At 45.6% G+C, this 22,811-nt stretch overlaps 1 protein-coding gene across 1 annotated transcript in view; it reads right to left on the bottom strand.

Annotated features, from left to right (window-relative positions):
• Positions 1 to 22,811, bottom strand: part of camkmt (calmodulin-lysine N-methyltransferase) — an 84,908-nt gene that overhangs the window by 24,125 nt on the left and 37,972 nt on the right. Inside the window, exons 4-5 of the mRNA XM_030772379.1 lie at positions 2,255 to 2,315; positions 23 to 77 (exon numbers count right to left, since the gene is read on the bottom strand). Coding sequence (XP_030628239.1) covers positions 23 to 77; positions 2,255 to 2,315 — 116 coding nt within the window. The remainder of the gene's footprint in view (positions 1 to 22; positions 78 to 2,254; positions 2,316 to 22,811) is intronic.

The raw sequence follows: 22,811 nt of genomic DNA, 5'->3' as shown, positions 1-22,811 counted from the left end.
GTGTGTATGTTTCACAGCTTACCATAAGCCCAGCAAGACAGGTCATTCCTCCTCCCAGCTCACACACTGAGGAACCTCTATGAGAGATGAGACACACACACACACATAGAGAGAGAGAGAGAGAGAGAGAGAGAGAGAGAGAGACTTAGTGTCATTGGTGATAGGTAGCAGCTAAAACACTATTGTCATTAGGCAGATATAAGAGGCATTTAGAAGGAGAGCGAGGCAGAGTGGTGTGTCTTGTTTGATAGGCGACTGAAAGCTAGTGCTCTGCATGTCTGTTGTGCTTCTACAATAACTCTAATTAACTGGCCATACCTAGCCACAGTGGGGGGATATCATTGATTGGTATGCTATTCCAGTGGGTTTCCATTGATTTCACCCTCCCTCCCTCTCTCTCTCTTTCTCTCTCTCCCTCCCTCTTTCTCTCCGTCTCTCTCTCTCTCTGTGAGTCACTGTCTTTACAAAAAAGAGTAACATTGTCCTTCTTCCAGCTTTCCAGCTGGAAGTGTAGATTTGTGGCAGAGCAGGAAAATTAACTTAATTAGTGTTATGGGGATCCCTACAGTGAAGATTTCATTGTGTGTGTATCAGACTTGAATGGAGGAAGCATAAAAATGCAGCAATACACACTCATACACAGACACACACACACACACAGACGGGCAAAGACTCGTTCACACATACTGTACAATATGCTTTAATATCACTAGGTCAAATAAGAGCGCATACGTAAACACACAGTCACATATACAAAAGTGACAGCAAACAGACAACAGCAAATGTCACACACACACACACACGCACACACACACACACACACACACACACACACACGCACAGGAAAACTGACAGATATACACATTCAAAGGTATTCCATAAAAAACCAAAAAAACACAAGATCTGTGTCTAAACCATTCAAATGCGTTTACATGTAAGCGTATGTGAATAGAGAACCGTTTATAAAGAACCAAAACAAGTTGGTTCTACTCAGCCGCAGAACGTCCACTTACAAGTCAGTAGATGATGCAGTAGAGCAAAAGACTAATATACACATCCCTACATGCTCACACACACGCAAGCACACACACACACACACACACAGTCTCACTTCATCACTGTGTCAGTGTTCTCTCTCTTTCTCCCTCCCACTCTCCTTTTTTCTCGCTCTCTCTCAAAACAACTTCTACAAGCGCTCATCTTGTCTTCAGCTTTTGATATGTAACCTTCCAGTGAATGAAACACAAAATCTATGATGAAGTAAGAGCAATTGTTGCAAGAAGGAGTGCAATTAAAAATTAATGTGCACAAAGCCGCTAGTATGAGCTTCAGCTAGGACAAAGACCCACTGACAGGTAGCTATTTGGCTGTACAGTCGGCTAGCGGAAAGAAAGGCGAAAACTAGAGGGATGAAGTGAATAGCTGTGAGCTCTCTGTAAATTGGCTTGTTTTTTTTGTTTTTTTTTTGTCCTCCTTTATCCTTCTCTCTCTGTCTTTCTCTTTTTGGTGAGTGCCTGATAACAGGTCCGTAAGATAGCGAGAGGGTGACAGTCCTTGCTGACACACATACAGTGACACCCACACACACACACACACACACACACACACACACAGATAGGACACAAGCTGCCACACACACACACACACACACCCCAGTCAAAAGGACGGAGTAAGATGAGGCAGGCCAAGACAATACGCGCAGACTGGAATTGCAAGGTTGTCGAAGACCTTCTTTCTCTCTCTCTCTCTCTCGTCACATTTAATACTCTTCTTTCTCTCTCTCTCTCTCTCTCTCTCTCACTTTGTCTCCCTGTCACACACACACACACACACACACACACGCATGCACGTACGCAGACATACTCACACCAACCTAATGCGAAATTTGGCATGGCTCTAAAGGCACTCTCCCTTCTCTCTCTGTCTCTCACACACACACATACACACACACATTGGCCTGAGAGTCTTCTGCCCCTGTCCTGTGCCTTGTCTCTATATGTCCCTGCCTGCACATGCTGCCTAGTTGACCTTCAGCTCGCTGCTCTGTGATCGATAAGCTTCCCGTCCCCTCCTCTGCCTCTTGAATGTAAAAACAGGAAATCAAAGGGTCGTGTACCGCCTTGAGTGCAAATCCAAAAGTCCCCTTTGCCTCTTAGTCAAATGGCCCCAGTAAAGAGCCCCGAGGAAAGGCAGGTGAAGTTGAGAGAGAGAGAGAGAGAGAGGGAGAGAGAGAGAAGCAAGAATGAAAACTCACTTGAACATGTGACATTTCTTCAGGCAATAGTAGGCCATCACCTCTTCGGAGGGCCAGACACCTGCAAGAGACAGAGAGAAGAAAATTTTTTTTAAAAAAAACACAGAGAGGGAGAAGGATGAGACTAACCAAAGAATAGCAGAGAGTACACAAATTGTCAAAAACTCAGGGAAATCATGTTAAGCTTTTGTCACACATAAAAAAAGACGTGTGTGAAAGAAGAAAGAAGTAGATGACATTCTCCTCAACTACAGTCATGGCAAAGAAAAGTTTGAATACTCTTCAATAATCGCTTGTAAAAAAAAACAAAAAAACATTGTGACAAATCAGTGGGGCAAAAAAGCACTGTCACGGTCCCCTCAGGCCTGTCCTACAAGGCACTACTTTTCCTTTTTCATTCTCTCCCTCTGACTCTCTCTCTCTCTCTCTCTTTTCCTCTTTCTCTACTTCTCTCTCTCTCTCTCTCTCTCTCATTGCAATAACTTGCAACTGCATCCAGTTCTTTCTTTCAGAAATGAATACATACACACACAAATACACAAGAGACAGACAGAGACAGACAGAGAGAGAAGGAGAGAGAGAGAGAGAGAGAGAGAGAGAGAGGAGGGGAGACAGAGCGTGTGCGAGAGAGAGAGAGCAAGAGACAGAGTGTGTGAGAGAGAGAGAGACCGAGACTGAGAGACTGAGAGAGAGCGAGCTCTGGTTACTGAGACTTGTAGGCTGTGTGCTGAGAGAGCGGGGGTCCGGCTTGAGATTATCATGAGGAGCAGACTGGTGGTCTTATCACCCACTGTCAGCCTCTGCTCCTTCTGTTAGCTGCAGCTACTGCCATAAAGCTGCTATTGTTTCTCTTAAACACACACACACACACACACACACACACACACTGGCAGCAGAAGAAGTAAACACTCATTTCAATAAACTTCGGCCCTGGTACTGGTTTTCTTTGATGAAGCTCTGAGCGTCTCTCTCTCTCTCTCTCTCTCTCTCTCTGTGTGTGTGTGTGTGTGTACACAAATGTATGAGACAGTGTCTGTATGCATATTTTTGCCCAACAGTGAGAAGCCATTTGCTTGTTACCATTTATGTTGTGTACAGTGTGTGTTTCTGAAAGAGAGAGCAAACCATCGAGGGCGAGCAAGCGAGTGAGAGAGAGAGAGAAAAAGAGACAGAGAGAGGCAGAGGGAGAGAGAGAGAGTCGATATAATAAGCAGCTTATGACCTGCCTTTCACCAGGCCCTGTTGTGGCTTGTCTCTCTCAACCCTCTGAACCATCAGCCTAAGATTAAGTCACCCAGGCAAGATTTAATAATGCCTATTGATAAAACGTCAACATATTCCTCTTCCATTAAAAAAACAGCACAGCTGACCTGCTGTTCTCAACATACTCCTGCCACTTATGGAATGATGAACCATTTGACATATTGAGTGACTATAGTAAGATTTATCAAGAAAACCTAATAACCAAATAAAAATCTTATGACATTTAGAGGTCAGAAAGTACTAGAAAGTGAAGTTTGAGTTTCAAAGACCAAATTTGGCTTGGTTATTTTACGGCCAGTGGAGAATGAATAATTCTATTAAGTAGAGTCCACTTTTAATCTTACGCTTGTTATACCAATCATAAAACAAGGCTTTACGTGGATTCATAACAACACAGCTGAAATTACAGGACTCTGATTGGTCTGGGTATTTTTTTTTATATAACCTTGTGGTATCATGAATGCAAAAAACATTGATAGACTATAAAGAGACTGGGGATAAACCAGAGACTAGTCAAAGGTTCTCACCAGGGAGTGTGTGTGTGCGTGAGTGTGTGTGTGTGTGTGTGTGTGTGTATGCTGGGGCCAGGTCAAGCTGCACTTCAGGAAATGAGACGCTCATAAGGTGATACCAGATTACTTTCCTTCCTGTGGACAATGCAATCAGTTCTCACCTTCAATTACCAGATGAGAACAGGAGCTTCTCTAACACCTGCCCCCCCCCCCCTTGCCGACCCCCCCCCCTTCTTCCCACCCCAACCCCAACCCCAACCCCCCACCACCCAGAATACCTTTTAAACTCTTATTCAGTTATTAGAGGTTAGTGTGGAATACAAGGAGCATGGAATATGGAGTAACAAACTGTAATTTCATGATAGTCTTTGATATGTGGAGGAATAGGATCCTACCACACACACACACACACACACACACACATGAGAGGGGAGAGAGAGAGAGAGAGAGAGAGAGCTTAGGCCTTCCTCACAAACATTACAGAGAAAAACCCATTTTAGACATGGGACAGCTTGTAAGAAAAGCGACCTAATAATATCCACTGACTCCCAGATAGACACTAGACAGAGGATTACACAAGCTTGGCCACAGTTACGCACTTCACACCGAGACCATTCAGGGAATTAAGGGAGCACTTCCAATGCTATAGTATTATTGCTGGCACTGAACACAGAACCTATATTATTACTCATTTGAACCGATAAATAATATTAAATACTTTTGAACCTTATATTGATCAACAAATGATCTGTGGCCACGCAGTCACTGAACGCTTTCCCGACTGATCGTGACAAAGATGTGTTACAGCACGAATTCTGGGTTTAAAGGATATGTAGGTTTTCATTCATACCTTACACACACACACACACACACACACACACACCTGATTTAACTCAACAACATGCCTGATCAGAATGGAAAATCAGCTTGCTTTGCCAAGTGCGTGACACGTTCAGGGACTTTTGTTTTGGCGCGGCCGGCACTGAGACACATGGTTATCTGACACGCCTCTGGATTGAGGAATCAGGTGTTTTAGATTAGGACGAGAGCAAAATCCTTCAGGTGTGTGGTCCTCCAGGAAAAAAGCCTACATTTCCTTCTCCCATTGTGCCGTATCTAAGGGCCAATTGAGACTGCAATAGCCCTGCCTCGCCAGCGGGGACAATCGGGGAAGACTGGCCCTATGAGTCAAAAGCCCGATGAACTCCTGACCTTGTGAACTTTTGGAAAAGTGCAGCAGACGGCTAATCCCGGCACTACTGCCGGATACTAATCACATGAGCCTGGATGAGTCGGCAGCTGCCGCGATTTAGCTCACTTGCTTTGGAATCGCACACTGACTTGTTTGTTGTTTCCATTTTGAGATGGCAGGAAGGGTAGAACTTGAGTTCAATAAGCATAATCAGCTCAGCCAGAAACACTGGACAAGAGTTTAAAGAGCAGAATAAGACACACACACACACACACAAAACATATACATACATACATACACACACATTCATGAGAGTAAGACAAGCTGATGATATATGCTGAGAGACTGATCCAGGCTTCGAGGTTTTTGTGGTTCTTATCATGGCTCAAGTCAGGATATGGGTAAGAGAAAACACTACATCCCCCAGCTTTGCTTTCAAAAGCAAAGAGGCACCTCTAATTCAGGAAAGTAGCTGGAAGAAACAGCACTAGACTGACTGCTACCAAGTGTCTAAAAGATGGTAGGAAGAGAAAACGGAAAGAAATATTGTGACAGGAAAAAAAAGAAAGAGAGAGGAAAAAGGAGTGGTAGTTGTGTGTGTGTGTGTGCGTGTGTGTGTGTGTCCTGTGGTGGTCTGTACCGCTGTGATTTGGCCCCTCCTCCTTCTCCTCTCGGGCTTGCAGCCGGCCCCAAGCTTTCTCCAGATGATCTCCACATTAACGCAGGAGTCCGATAATTCTTAAGCCTCCTCTATTTCAGATCCAATAACAGATAAGAGCGTATTTCGGCATGATCAACTAGCAATCTGTTCCCTCACACCGCTACTTTACTCCCACTCAGGATTACCGCACAAACACACACACACGCACGCATGCATGCACACGTGTATGTGTGTGCACACACGTACTCACTAACACACAGACTGCAAGTCTGCCGCATGCCAGCTACAAGGAGTCTGGGTTGGTTCTGGTTCAAAACCATGGTGGTTTCACTGGTCTGTGGCTGATATATATACAGGTATATCTAGATGCACCTGAACTGCTTTCGTGTTACCTTATCGTATAAGTAAGAGAGAATCCTATTTATGCATGAGACAGTTGAAAGTGAAGTAAGGGCAGATGTGTTGGAGCCACAGAGACACCGAGTGAAAGGTCCAGTTCTAAACATGCTCAAATGCATTCCAAACATACATGAACCTGACTCCTTCTCAACGTACTGGATTGATTTGTCACAAGCTACACACACACCCACACACACACTCACACTCAGAGAGAGAGAGAGAGAGAGAGAGAGACCCAAACACACCCCTCAAGCTTCACAGCTAACAACAATATGACTTGCTTCTAACCAGACAGACTCTCCCCAAAACACTCACTCACACTCACACTCACACACACACACACACACACACACACAAAGAATCCTTTCCGTCTTTCCCAGCTGCGCCCACGAGTGTGTTTTTTTAAAAGCCTCTGTGCCCAACAAAAGGGCGGGGGAAACACACACCGTGGCGCTGGCAGATAAGCCAACCCTCCTCTCTTGGTAAACAACTTTTTTTTTTTTGGATTAGGGGTGCCGGTGTGCGACAAATAACGAGGGGAGGCCATCGCCGCATTGTCGGCGGTGCTCTCGGGGGCCGCGGCGAATCTTTGCTCTGCTATTTATCCGACGGCCTGATAGCTTACTTATCAGGCTTCAGAAAAATGCCAAAGCAGACGGAATCTCATCTGGTCGGACCCGGCGCGAAGCTGACGGGCGGCTAATAGATATATCAGCGCTCGGGCTAGATGCTAAGCCGCCAAGATGAGCGGGTGCAGGGCTCGGCTTGATTGATTAGCATAGGGAGAGCGGCACAGGTCCGTTTGACAACCTGAGATTACGGCCGCGCCGGCGATTTAAATTGCTTACTCCTCTTTGCCACACGCCCGTCGCCAAAGAACAGGGGGCTTTCAAAATTACAGACCTGTCACCTGGACTCGGTCTATTTGGAGAATGTTAATGTATATAAACAATTAAGGAGCGAGAGAAAGGGAGGGGGAAGAGACGGAAAAGAGAAATGCTAGGGATAAAAAGGAGAGGGGATGTGGAAAGAAGGCGTGGGGGGGGGGGGGGGGGGGTAGAGGTGGCGAACGAATGATCCTGTGTGATTCTTTTTTTTTTTCAAACCAGAATGACAACTTCTCGGGTTTGACTGTCCTCACTGCAGAGTCCTCTGAAAAAAAAGCGCCTGTTTTAATTGGGGTCTGTCACTAAAATTATGAGAATTTTTGGGACTCCGGTTGGCTTACGCACAACCGCTAGGTGTGTGATCATAAAAATGACGGCACGTTCAAAATGCCCCTCTTCGGTCCCAACCACTAAACCTGTTCACGCTGTCAAAAAATACACGGCCAAATTAGAAGAGGCTTAGCACTGCTTTTACTATGATCCTATAAACAAACACTGTGTGTGCCCCTATGACTTACCCTTATGTACACTATGGCATAACCAACATCAAAGCTATGTGATGTGTGAACAGTTCATAAATATGGACAGCAGGTATATCACTACTTGTGTCTGTATGTGGATGCATGTGCGTGAGTGAGTGAGTGTGTGTGTGTGTGTGTGTGTGTGTGTGTTTGTATGTATGTATGTGTGCAAGTGTAACAGCGTGAACAGTTAAACAGAACTGCTAGTGAGTTTCCTGCTGAAACAGTGGACTGGCCAGTGCTTGTCACACACCTCAAGGGCACCATTCACTCTAGAGAAATGGCACGGGCACTTCTGAAATGTAACCATGACAACATGCCACTGTGGTGCCAGCTCTTGATTGAATAACACAGCAAACATACAATGATTTTAATTTTTAACCTCCAGGGAACATTACTTTTTTATTTTTTCAGGTATCATAATCCAATGTTCTTTGAAAACAAAAGCCATCAAGCTTGAACTGTTTCTTTTTCAACTACATAATACCACTGCGGAGAAGTGCAAGATAGGACAAGGACAGGAGAAGAAAAAAAAAAAAAGGGAGAGAGAAAAAAAGAGGGATAAAGAGAATGTCAGCGTAGCAAATCACTGAAGTGCTAAACTTCTTTTCTTTCCTCCCCTTGTTCTTTCTCTTCAGTTCAATCCATCTTGAGTAAAATCAGCACAATAAGGCAAAGGGATAGAAAAACAGGCCTCCTCAAATTACCCACAAAAGGCAAACACGCTTGGCCACAAGAAAATCACATTCATGAAGAGCTGCCTGCACCACTGTCCTAATGGTTTAAACATGAGGCAGCCTTTCCATTTCACTGGAGAGGAACTCTGAGCAGCAAGGAGAGAGAGAGAGAGAGAGTGTGTCAGATAGTGTGAGAGAGAGAGAGTCAGAGGGAGAGATTGAGATTGTGTGTGTGTGTGTGTGTGTGTGTGTGTAAGGGGGAGAGACAGTGAGAGAGAGTCAAATCGATGTATGTGTTTTCCTGAGTAGAGCCTGATTACTGCTTTGACAGAAAGATGCCAGAGGATCAGTACTGGTGACGGGGGAATGTAGAATTCAATGAGCATCCTGTTGGAGAGTTTAACAAGCAAACAAGCAAACACAATTTCATTCTGAGCTATGCTATAGCAGAAATTTGAATTGTAGCATTTGTGGAGCCTTCAGCAGGTTGAAGTACTGCTGAGAAAGATCAAAGAAACCAGGCATCCATGAGGGCCTTGATGCAAAAACAGAAGATCGGTCACTAAACCCTAGGCAAAGTGAAAATCCCTAATTTGACCACGACAAAGAGGACTTACTAAAGAGGACTTAAAACGGCTTAGAAGGCCATAAGATTTCACGCAGGAGTGACCCCCTGAGAAATGTACACTCACTATAAAACCCAGCATAGTTGCACACAGGCTGAATTAATAGGTAACCAGTGATTAGAAGAGGAGCAAATGTTTGAATACGTGAAGATATGTAAGGAGAAAAAAAAACTGACAAAAATATTTTGGAACTCCTTTCATGTCCACAAAATGAACTCCTACAGTGAACACTAAAGGACATGAAAACAGAAATGAAATATTTAGGCTAAAGTAAAAGAGGGCAGAGTAATATTGAGATGTCGAATGAGTCTAGGCCTTTGCTGGAGAGGGGTTAAGCCACAGTGCTTTAAACTGGGCAAACTGGTTAGGAGGGACCATATGCTGTGTGTAGGCTTTACTGTGATAGACTACAAGGCCTGTGCGGTCCACCCCCCCCCCCCCTTTCTCTCTCTCTCTCTCTCCCCCTCTCTCTCTCTCTCTCTCTCTCTGAGGACAGCCAGGGCGCCTGCAGGCCGTGCTTTGCGTTGTTGCTTTTCTCTCTAAATGAAGATGAATGCAGCAATATCCCCAGGCAAGCTCAGAGGCCTCTCTATCTAACCCAAAATGATTTTTAGCACGCTGACTGGAGCACTTCCCAGAAGCAATGTCAACCCACTGCCATGCCTCCTCTCCCTCCCTCTATCTTTTACTGGCCCCCCCCCCCCTCCCATCTCCCTCTCTTCTCCGCGGAGTGAAAGAAAAACCGAGCAGACAGGAAGAAGTTAAAAAGCTTAGCAGCGAGGGTCAGCTCGCGACACAAGGGCTTATCGTTTTTCTGTCGCTCCCCCGCCGGCGAAAGAGGGGACCTTTCCCCCCCCTTCTCTTTCTCTCTCTCTCTCTCTCGTCCCTTCACCCAGGTGAAAAGATTACTACTTCCCCTCTCTCTCTCTCTCTCTCTCTCTCTTTCTCTTTCACGAGCTCTACCTCCCTTTTCACATCTTGATGCCTTTTAAATGTCACTTATTTTACATGAGGTACTTTGCGGAGACGGGGAATCAGGAGCAATCAGTGCCATTATCCCCGTGGGGCGATGGCGGGTCCAGATGCATTACGACACCCTTCCTCTGGCTGGCCACTGCTGCTCCGCACCACTTCTCGGGGAATTAAGTGGCATTATGGCAAAAAGCGCTTGTGATCGGAACAGCATGGACAGTGCAGGTAGCGAGCACCGCTCCCTCAGCCTTAAGTGAGTTCTCCACGCTAGGGCCTAATCAAAGTGAAAGCCCTGGACAAAGCAAGGCCTCGGACACACTAAACTGCTGCCCCCCCAGGGAGCCGGGCCATTTAGTGTTGGTTCCCACACACACATACACACACACACACACACACACACACACACACACACAGATACTCACATACACACGTACATACAGACACGCACACTTCCATTCACTCGGATAAGTGTGCACTCTCTTACATACACACATCGTTTCATCCTCTCTTTCTATCCTTACCACCGCAGAGAGGAAGTTTAAGTAAGACGTGGATTATCTGCCGGCACTACGATCGGCCAGAGTCATCTCTAAAAGCCGAGCTTCTTTTCACAGTGGGAAGGACATAGTTTATCAGTGTAGGAGTGTAGAGTCCTGTACTGTGCGTCAGAATACAGCACTTATCTAAAACTTTTCTCAATGCTGTACAATCAAATCATTCTCCTTTAACAACCACCTGGTATTACTGCCTTCATGTACCATATTGTGTCAACAATTTTTTTTTGTGTGCTGGAAAGTTTGATGATCACAGACACACATTTGTTTATGCCATAACAGAGCAATAGCCTAGGTCACTTCACTATTGTCACCAAAGTTGGGATTTAATATATATTCCAATAGCAGACTAAACATGCTAATTAGCTGGACAACGGACAACATAGCAAAAAGACAAAGGGCTTCCTGCTGTTTTATCAAAAGTTGCTCAATATCTCTCTCTACTCTATCCAAAATGTCGTAGATATTCCATATCTCTCTCAACTGTTGCAAGTACAACATCATATTCACTGCTGCTTGAGCAAGCTTATCCACTAGCACTTTCACGACGCAAACTAATGGTGAAACAGTTTGCCAAAACAACGATGCCATGGTGTGACATTTTACATTGTTACTGTATCGGTGCGGACAGCCTCTTAAAGACTGGGGTATAAACATTAGCGGAGAGCGGGAAGACGCTAAGACGAAAGCGGAGGCTGACACCTCTCTTTACGTCACTGCTTGTCACAATAGGCTTTGCCTTTCCTTCGTCCGTGAGGCGTTCGGATGAATGGAACTTGAGAGTTTTCCACACCGTTCCCCTCTTTAAGTCTATAGGCATTTTGTCAGGCAAAGTCACTATACAGATAAGACCCAGGGGGTGCTTATAGCAAGGCATACTTGACCCAGGGGGTGCTTATAGCAAGGCGCACACACACACGCACACACACACACACACACACACACACACACACACACACATTCAAACTCTCCTAGTGTCAGCAGTTACAAAAGGAGAACAGTGAGACATACGCCTATCAAATAGTCCCTCATGTGTCTCTATTAGCGTGGGATGTGAGTAACGCACAAAGCCAGATAAATGCAACCTACAGCATACATGGGGTTCGTCGCTATGCTGTTTGGAGGACAGAGGTCCAAAATGACGCCTGATCGTATAACCCTGCAGAGAACTTCTTCACCTCAACAATAGTGTGTGGTCTCAACAGGAAACAGAAAAAAAAAGTACAATTGAAATGTACCCCAAAAAAAAAAAAATTCTAAGCAAGCCATGGCTAGAGCTAAGGCCAGAACAAAAGAAAGAGAGTAGAACAGGGAGTTGGGGGGCTGGGGGGGGGGGGTGTCAGAGAAGAGAAACACAATAAAGCATTCACGTAAAAGAAAAAAGAACTGAAAAAATGGATAAACATAAAAGGGCACGGTGAAGGAAAGGTGAGGGATTAAACGCAGGAAAGGATGGAAAAACTGGACAACGCTGTATGGGACAGCAGGGTGTCAGCACAGGTCTCTCAAGTGTTTCAGCCGGCAGCAGAACAGCCCGATCATTTCCATTCAAGCAAAAAGTCACTTCACTGTATCCGAACAAGCGTCTTCTTTAGCGTCGGGCCCCCGGGGAGGCTCCTGGAGGCCCCATGTGAGTCACCGCAGGGCTAAAGCATCTCAAGGCTCACCAATCGTCTAACCACCAGTGAGGGGCATATTTTCCAGGCAAAAGAGGAAGTGTGAATTTGTAAAGTTAATTGTACCATTCTGACTGATTGTGAGCCAGGTGCTGTAATGGCCCATGCGGGTCACTTTCATCTGTGTGAACTCGCGCTCTCAGGCAGGGGGCAGCACTGAGGGCACCATTCAAAAACCACTTTGGTGTTGGAAAAATCACCTGAGGTATTACAAAGGCAAAAAGAAAGGAACACACACACACACACACACACACATACATACATACACACACATAAACACACATACACACTCTCTCATACACACAAGTCTAACCTCTACTACAGATAATCAAGCTATTATTTGGGAAAAGAAAGGGAGTTATCTCCCACCATCTAACAACAAAATGGCCTAGTGGCTATTGTGTGTGCTGTATTCCAATTGCTGAGAATATGTGACTTTTGTAACCCAGCGACATACAGTCATAGCAGCAGCATGTCTGAGAGAACATGTGCAAATGAGTGTACCTAACTTTGGTGGCAGAAAGGGGCATAAAGAAACTCAGGAGAGGTCTGTGTGTGAGTGTGAGTGTGTGTGTGTGTGTGTGTGGGTGAGTGTGTGTGTGTGTGTGCGCGCGCGCGCGTTTGTGGTGTGGTATGGTGTGCGTGTATCTTGGGGAACATAATTTTTCTAATAAGCAAGTTTCTTGGTTCATTAAAATAATCTGAAGTGCTTAGAGACAGTGAGAAGTGATGGTAAGTACAGCTGGAGGCTGGAGCAGCCTGAGAGTGAAGGAGAGAACTCCAAAGACAGGTGGCCAGTGATATGCCTGTTAGCTCGAGACAGCTAACAGGTCTGACTGCCCCCTAAAGCAAGTCTGAAGATTCTTGTTACCGTGATGAGGGTCCATCTTGAGACACTTCCAGGAGGCAGAAGATGACTCAAGGGGTGTGGGGGGGATTTCTCCTCTATACACCCTCCAGTATTGTCTGCCACTCTTCAACATGCCAGGCAAAGAAACACCAGAGACAAAGGGAAAATGGGGACATGATAAGGAGCATAGCTGCTTGAAGATGGAAGAACCAGTTTAAGGAACTTTTTGACATGAAATAAAGAGGCAAAATGCACCAAGTGTAAAACTTTGAGTCTTTGCCACCAAAGTGCAGATGGTTGTCTATGGAAGTTAAAAAAAAAAAAAAAAAACCCAACCTATTTCAGTGTTCTAATGATAGTCTCAACAGCTGACGAAACACAAAGCTAAGCATTACCACGTTAAGCATCAAGAATGAGGAGATCTGAAACTAGAAAACGACCCGTTTCTTTCACGAAGATGATGGCCTTGGAAAACAAAAATCCATGTAATTAGAACAAAGCAAAGCGCTCAGATTGTGACATAGAAAATGTGATCAAGACAAAAATAAAAGGGAAGAGTTACGACTACGTAGCACGTCTTAACCACCTTCCAGAGGAGAGGGTTGCCTCTAAATGAGACAAGCGACTACACGCTACATGTACGTGTTCTGAGAGGAATTCAAATCCAGCCACTCACTCACTCACTGTTTCGTGTCTTTTTTTCAAACGCAGGTTTGTACCACCACCAACTATTTCCCTCTGACTGTTTAATTGATAGCTCTAGCTATTTCAGTTGATTAAACGGTCTACCTTTATCAAAATGAGCAAGAAAGAGAAAGCAAAAGGGGAAAAAAAGAGAGAGAGAGAGAGAGAGAAAGAGACAGAGAGAGAGATCTCACAAAAATCTCCTACTTGAAGTCAGATACCCTCCTGTCATTGTGATTCTAAGTTGAGCTGGCAGGAGACATGCAAGTCTAATTGGCAATGCAGAGCTTCCTTTTTTTTTTTAAATATTTGAAAAGCTTTTTTTTTTCCTCCCCCCAGATGATTCCCAACGGCTCAGCAGAGCAATCTCTGTTTCCGCGTCTCTCGTTCTCCCTTTCCTGAATGGCCTTTTGCTACAGCTATAAGACCTAGCGCCGCCGACATTAGTCCAGAGTGCTGGCACACTGGATTACACAGTACAGGAACCCCCCCCCCCAAAAAAGACACCCTGTCACTCACTATTCCAAGTTCTAACCATTAAGACTGAACACACACACACACACACACTGTATTGAAAATAACAGGCTCTGCTTTACAGAAGTTTAAAAACCTACCTGTAAATAGAAAATGCTGACTGGATGGTTAATTGTAATCTCATTCTGACTGAGCTGAGAGAAAAGCGCACATTCTTGAGAGAGAAAACAGCCTCTCAGAGCAAAACCGCAAAAGAAACGGAGGCAGACCAATCACACTTTGCACCGCGTAAGGGCCTAACATCCTAATTATGACTAGCCCTGGGGTCAAGTTCATATTTTTTTTTCTTAATATTATTACTAATAATCTTAACTAGCATCAACAAATACCGACACTCGTTTGACAGCTGGCGCAGTGTAAAGGTAGCATAAAATGCAGATCTGGGATCAGATTCTGCAAACTCAGTGCTAAGAAAACAATTACAGGTACACTCCACCTTAGAAGTAAATGGGTCTATAGGCAATTGCGTTGTACTTTAGTGATGAGGTAATGAAGCAAGAAGAGCAAATTTGTTCAACAAAGGTATGTATAGTAATCCAATGCCATACTCACAAAAATCACAAAAGTGATAGTAGGTCAACCGATCTTAGCTCTACCAACTTGACAGCCGGTGCTAGTGTGTATTTAAATATAGAATGAGACGTGTGTGTGTGTGTGTGTGTGTGTGTGTGCCTTTGTCTGTGTCTGTGACAGTGCAATAAACGCTCTCTCTCTCTCGTCTGCCGAGTGCATCATCTCACTAACCCCGGCGAGGTGGCGTACGACCATTCGCCATGACGGACAGGAGCCATTGTTGGGGTAGGCTGGTATCTCTGGGCGACGAGTTGCCGTGGCGCTCCTGTCGCCGTGACACCGATGGACTGAAATGAAGAGAGCTCATCCCTCCCACTCAATTACTGGCCCTGACAGCTTGCCATTGTCTGCCCGGCTCTATCATTAACGTCACTTATGAACTAGTTTGGCATTTATATATAGAACTGTGTGCTCAGTCCACATCCACTGGCCTCTCTCCCTCTCACACACACATACGCTCATGCATACACACTCAAGCGTGCGTATACGCTTACCTACACTCACACACACACACACACACACACATTCAATCTCACACATATATGAGCACATCTACATGTGCAAACACTAACAAATATAGTTCTTTTGAAGACACACGGTCTCTCTCTCTCTCTCTCTCTCTCTCTCTCTCTCTTGTCTTCTCTCTCGTCTTCTCTCTCACACCCACACATTCTCCCTTCACACTCAAGCCATTCTTTTGTATTTCTCACAGCATCCACAGAGTCTAAAAAATAAATAAATAAATAAATGAAAAAACCCACAGCACGCGCATTCAGAACCTTTCACTACAACACACACCACATGGGTCAACATGAAAAACATAATGCAGTGATGCGGGGTTTGTGTTTGGATAGAATGCAGTTGGCTGGATTGTTGGGGGTGACACAAAAGGATGGAGTAGGGAGATAAAGGGAAAGGAGAACGCGGGCGGAGTGGCGGAGCAGGCAGCCAAAGTACGGGAGCGAGTGAAAACCATATCATACAGTCATTTTAAACAGCGTGATTGAAACAGGGAGGGTGAAGGCTACGGCTGTCTAAGCCTTTCCACTGTTTGCATTCATCCATCCATCTGCTCAAAATAAATAGGACACCAGCCACGGACCACTATTGCGATTAGAACGTCAAGATAAGTGTGGACACATGGAAACCATTAAAAAAAAAAAAAAAAAAACAGAGAGAGAGAGAGAGACAGAGAGATTGGAACCAAGGCTGGGAACAGTGCCTCCAATGCCTTTCGGATGTGCTCAAGTTTGCGCATGCACACACACTCACTAACACACACGCGCACGCGCGCACACACACACACACACACACACACAACTGGGACTGTCAATCACACTTGTGATCATGTGTGAGTGTGCTCTTATAAAGTGTGTGACCATTCTGCAGAGGTATGCCCCCGCCCCCCCCCACCCCCAAAAAACAGCTCTATCTTTTGGGACTGCGAGAGAAAGCAGGTCAAGGATGGTTCCTGAGTTCGGTCAGAGCCAATTATAACCTACATTATAACCAAATACAATTGGTCAAGGCTGTAGTCCCTCTTAAAAAGAATGCCTTGTAAAAAGGAATAACAATTTCAAACTTTTCATTAAATTCATTTTAACATCCCAGTTCTCCTGATTCCATGACAGCCGAATCTTAGGCGGCCTGTCATCGTCTTATTCCCGGGGGTTGTCCCTGACTGTCAGTATGGGGATAGAGACAGCTACGTGTTTGGGGAGGAAGGGAGAGCATAACTGGGGGATTGGGTGGGTTGGCTGGGGGGGGATTTGAGGCATGGGGGTAGGGAGAGGTGGGGGGGCGGGCGGGGGGATGGGGGGGGGAAGGAGCCAGGATTGGAGGAGCCTTAAAATGAATATTTCACATTTCCGTCTGAATATTTTAGGCCTGACAAGCACGTGTAAACAGAGGCAGGCAAAGTGCCCAAATCCACTGAGGAGAGACTATTAAGCCGTCAGGCTCTCGCTGACAGCAGAGGCGCACTGTGGCAACAGAGGGAAGTCAGCAGACAGTGGGGCATCGCCAGCACACTGCTAATTTAACTTGTCTTCGGGAGCGAAAGAGAGAGGGAGAAAAAAAAAAAAAAAAAGAGAAAAAAAAACAAGCTTGAAGTGTCAGAAGTACTGTCACGCAGAGCCACGGAGCAAAGGTAGGAGGAGGGCGATGCAGGAGGGAAGATGAACGCGGCGCTGGTCAAACCGTCTGTGATTGAACGTGTGCGGTGACATATCGGTGGTCAGCGGCGGAGGGGGGGGGGGGGGGGGGGGCCTTGGGGGGGGGGGGCTGGGCATAGCCAGGCCGACGGATAAAAGGTTGAACGGCTCCGCGGTGAGGTGAGGGGAAGCAGAACATTGCGTCCTTCCAGATTTAACTCTCGAAAAAAAAAAAAAGAAAAAAAAACCCCAAAAAACGAATTACGGTACAACCATATTACGGTCGCGGGAGAGAGGAGGTTTGTAGACGAAAAGTCACAATGCACTTAACACCAAGGAACTCAAGGTGTGCGAGTAAAGGTTAGAAAATGAGGTATTCTACCTTAACGCAGACCCTTTGTTCAGACTGAACAGCGCCGGCAGGTGTGTGTCAGCCGGCCAGGTGTGGACCAAACGCGCCGCCAAACCGAATGCGATAAAACGAATCACTCAATAGGACAAGCGAGAGCCGCCTCTCAAGATCAACACAGACCCGCTCGCGCAACACAGACACCGGACCGCACATAGACACAAAGCCCTTATCTCTGATAGACAGAACACGTGTGAAGGTGACCGGACCGCCACTGTAGTCATTGGGCCACAAGCCTACCTTTAAGCCGTCCTCTCTCTTACTGTCTCTCACGCTCAAACTTCCTGTTATTTTTTTGTTCCCCTCTGCTATAACCTCTTCTGCGTTCTTTTTGTCACTTTTTTTTTTTTTCTCTTCCTCTCCTTTTGCTCCTTTTCACACACATAAGACAGAAAGAAAATGCAAACTGCCGGAGGATACAGCGCTGTCGGAGAACGCACGCTATTCTCACCTGAACCCTCCCACTTTAAGATCACTTCGCTGTATACTTTAGCGCTTTGTGTTTATAACCTTGAATGCAGACATACCATTTCAAACTGAATGGGTATCATTTCCGAGGCGCTACTTTAGCCTTGATGAGCTCACATTTATGCACATGTTTGCAGCACTCAGAAAGTGATATAACAGTAAAAACAGATAAGATATGCTCTGTGTGTGTGTGTGTGTGTGTGTGTGTGTTGCATTGGGTGAATGAACAATATCTCCACTAATGACCTCGACATGAATATGTGTGTGGTGCGTGCATGTGTGTGTGTGAGACAGAGAGAGAGGGAGAGAGAGAGAGAGAGAGAGAGACAGAGAGTATGTGTGTATGTAAAATTCTTATAGCATGAATCACAGTACATAGTGAGGTAACCTGTTCCTGAGTTTAAGGCAGTGTTGAGCTAATGTTTCAGCAGGCAGACAAGAATACGGTTCAAATACTGTATGCACCTTCTCATTTCCTAACTCTTTTCATTTGCAGCATACCTGGCAAAGAATTATGAAATGTTCCAGCCAACATAATTACACAAAACAAGAATCAAGAATCCCAATTTAAGAGTTTGATAAAACACAGCAGATTACGATGGCACTCATTTCTAATGCGAGAGTGAAACTTATTTGCTGTTTTCAGTCTTAAAACAATTTCAAAGATTTAAATGATTTTTACAAAGCGTAATCACTTCCGCATGACAACACACGCGCGCGCAGCCATCGTGAGATCAGTTCTGAGTTCGCAATGTCCGCTGTCCACGCTAGAACCGCTCAGATTAGTTCGGGTCTTTGACATCCGACCTCGCGAAGGGAATCGGAGCAATTAATATGAAACAGAGAGATGACTCACATCTCAATAGCTTAAAAAGAAGCACACATAGTGATGAGACTGGTCTGATTTCAGATGACAGGGGACACACAACACCATATCAATGCATGGATTCTCTTGGCACCAATCCTGCAGTGACAGGTCGCCTGTGTGCAGAGTGAATATGATGGAAACAGATGCCCAGCTAAGTGCCTGATTAAAACTTAATGGGCAGAAGAGGCACCGGCGGTGAGGCAGGCACCCGCCTCCAGCAAGAGGAAGGTCCAAGCCAGCTGCTCCCATTCCTGCCCAAGCCCCTGAGGAACCGAGCAGTGGAGCAGGGAAGCCGGGCATCAGCAGGGGACCGGAGAGACCGGCTCGTTCTGTGAGGACGTCTGAAACCTGACCCTTTCAGACCGCGCGTAGCCGCGCTAAAGAAACGTGGCAGGGCCGTAAAAAGGAAACCGGTCGAACGTTACCACGACGACGTGACGCGAGCGAACCGTTAAAGCGAACGAGCGCGGGGGGGGGGGGGGGGGGGGGGGGGGGTTTGCGCGCGTCTGTACGCGTTTCTCTGCGGTCCCCCTGCGCACTCATCCACCACGCTCCACGATTCATCCTGTAAACCAGACAAGCCCCTTTCTCAAAGTGCTCTTTAAACAAAGCAACAAAAACATTTTCCTGACAAATTCTCCCACTGTGAGGGGGGGGGGGATATTTATTTATTTATTTGCTGCACCTTAAGATGTTTGCCTTCAGCGTTCTTACACACCCTCTTTGCTCTTCCACAACAGAAGACCACCCACTCTCTCTTAAGTCCGCGCAGCTTTTCGAGCCGCGGCCTGTTCTTAGCGCGACGCGATTTTTGCCCCTCCTTACGCACACAAAGACCTCGTTCTGAAAAGTTTTCCTTTATGCAAATGAAGAGAAGGCCGACGATCCGTTCGAGGGGAAGGCGGGGAGGGGGGAAGGGGGGGGGAGCGGGGGCGGGTTTTTTGCCGGAGGGTGTGAGAGTTGGTCCTGCATGAAAAAGCTCAAGGTTGAGCTGACGCTGAGGAGATGAGCTGGAGAACAAACTAATCTGTAGAGTGCTTCAACCATTCAAACGACGGGCACAAAAGATTCGTTTTGTTCGTTAGCGCCGCTAGCTCTCGCATGCAGGAAGAAGGAGGGGATGCTTGACTTCTTGAATAGGGCGAAAAAAAATAAACATATGTCCTTTAATTCACGATTCACTGAAAAATGAAAGCAGGGCATGAGAAGCCCATCTGAGTAAAAAAATCATAGTCAAATCAGTCACAATATCAGCTCTTAATCTTTCAAATATTTGTCTGGATAAATGATTACCATTGATACTCAATGAATAGGAGAGATTCTGTTCCTAAGTGCACGCTCTCAGAGGCTTCTTTTGTGCTTGTGTCTATCAACGAGGGATAGGATCCATAAGATTGCTGGACTCTGTGTGGGTGTAAATGCATTCTGAGAAAATACATGCTTTGTGTGTGTGTGTGTGTGTATGTGTGTGTGTGTGTGTGTGCGTGTGTGTGTATGCGTGTATGTGTGTCAACAAGTGTGTATTGCTGAAGAGGTGTGAGTGGCCCACCTCAGGTCAACAGGCAAACAGCCAATAATTTACCCACCAACAGCAAATTTCATCTGTCTGCTGCCTCCGTCCACTGATTATGCCATCAATACTCTGCGGATGAGAGCATCTGACAATTGACCAAGCCGGATCAATGTTAGCTAATAAGCATTTCATAGAGGAAAGGAGAAAGAGAGAGAGAGAGAGAGAGAGAGAGCGAGAGAGCGAGGGAGTGTGAGCGAAAAGAGAACGACAAGTTTGATCCAATTCGGCTGTTTGGCATCTTGTGGTGTAAGTGCGATGATTGGGCTGTTATTGGCGGTTTAATGTTAGGCAATCACGCTATAGTGGTCTAGATATCAACAAACATCAACAAATTGTCCCTTTTCTTCTGATACCCTCTTCTCTGACTCCGCCTGCCCTCCTAGGAACAATGCGTAAACAATTGAACCAGGAACGGCGCTTTTAGAACCGGAGGAGGGAGAATTGATAGCCATGGATGGGGAATAGAAAGGCTCTTTTTTTTTGTTGTTGTTTAGTTTTTTATTTTTTTTTTTCCTGTTGTTGTTGTTGTTGTTGTCGTCGTTGTTGTTGTTTGCATTGAGATGTTTTTTCTCTTTTTTTTTCTCTCTCTCTCTCTCTCCTCACCATGATGCCTTGCCGTGGAACTCAGCGGTTCGACTTGTGAGATAATAACACAGCCAGGTGTCGGTAGAATCGTGTGATTTGACTTTGTGTAAATCACCATGTTTTTTGTTCCGGTGTCATTTTCTTTTGCTCAAATTACCTTTTCCGTTGCCCTGCGGATCACACAATTGGAGGTGCTCTATGGATACTGATTGAGGCCTTTTTGCTGGATCAACACGCCGGCGTGTCTCCCACTACTGTTCAAGGCAGAAGTTTTATTACAGGCTATTATGTAGCAGGCATATGAAAAGCTGGAGGAAAGTGTGGGGACCATTGGCTGAAGGATAAGCGTAGACAGCTTGGACCGCGGGACTGAAGTTTTGGGATAGGAAATGGATACGGTGTGAAGAAGATGCCAAAGGACTGATGGCGTTGAGAGGTGGTGGATTGTTTGAATGATTATCACTTCAGATATGCGGTAGGAAGGTTGGACATGTAAACAAGCGTATAAGAGAAGATTGCTACAGCCTTATATCTCGTTTGAAACAGACTCGAGCAAAGCGTTTATGTGACGGACAGATATGACCAAGTCGGTCTTTTGGTTTAGATAGAGACGCTGGTATTGAGATAATGCAAGGTTGTTGGGTAAACAATCGTAGCAGGATAACTATGGACTTTTCATCTTGTTGGTGTTTGGGTAAGAACACAGGTGTTTTCCGGCAGAGGTTCCACGTATCTTGGTCTATATAGTTGGCATATTGGGTTAAGAATCAGCTATTTACGTGACACATACCACACTCTCTTTGGTCTCTTTTTTTGTTGTTGTTGTTGTGGTAGATTTCTGTTGATTAGGTTTGGGGTGCGTTTAAGGCCAATTTATGGGTGAGGGATAAATATTTCTCAATGGATCCAACACAAAGCTCAGAAATAGCAATAATCAATAACAACAATAACCCCATAAAGAATAATGTGGTTTGCCCTTACTAGCTTTTGAAACCATCTCACCATTCAGGAGTCAGCGAAGCTCTACAGGTCTTCCTCCAGCAGTGGGCTTCTGGGTACGCTTAAATGGCCAGTGTTTAAGAGATTCATCTGATTACCCACACACACACACACACACACACACACAAACACACACACAAACATATGCTGGTCTCATTTACATTTTTATAAGGCCACAGTGGGGAGGGACTGAAGACGTGCCCAATTATCAAGCCCACCACATTGTGACAACGTCCCCTGCTACCCCCCCCCCCCCCCCCCCTTCCCCCCTGTCCCCTGGACACTGCCTCTTTCTCTGGTGAATGTACTCCGCCCCTCGCTGTCACTGTCAACGGACGTGATGCACCAAGGCCCCCCTGTAACGCTGAACGCTAAAATGCTAAAGAAACACAAATAGAGGTCATACAGACTCCACTGTATTACTAACACAGTACGATTCAGCCACGCTAGGCAAAAAAAACAAAACAAAAAAAAAACAAAGAAACACTGCAATCCATCACCATGGTTCACCGTGTTGTGGTTCGATCTTACCTGACTACCTTCAGGCTCTAACTCTATTGCATGCAAAACAGAGACTCAAACACTGACGGCTTTTTATCTTCTCGGTGGACTAACTGGGACTGTCAGGATATTGCCGAGGTTACTGGGATTCTGTTAGTACATGAATATAGATTCAGATTCTTTTCTTGCCAACATGACAAGATAAACCTGGGGTTGCCAAAGCAGGGACAAGATTAAAGACTAAAGAGCCGATCGCATTAACATACAGACCTGTCAAGTCCGTGCATATTAAATTCATACTCATTTCATATACTGTAGACCATCTGGCCATGCTAGGATATCTTTGGACCTACAATTAATAAAAATACAGCCGGAAGATGGCTCCTCTATGTGCTGCATTCGCGATGGAAGCTATTAGGT

This window comes from Chanos chanos, chromosome 4 (genome assembly GCF_902362185.1).
Source record: "Chanos chanos chromosome 4, fChaCha1.1, whole genome shotgun sequence".
Taxonomy (NCBI): domain Eukaryota; kingdom Metazoa; phylum Chordata; class Actinopteri; order Gonorynchiformes; family Chanidae; genus Chanos; species Chanos chanos.
This window is presented reverse-complemented; position numbering and strand designations above follow the sequence as displayed.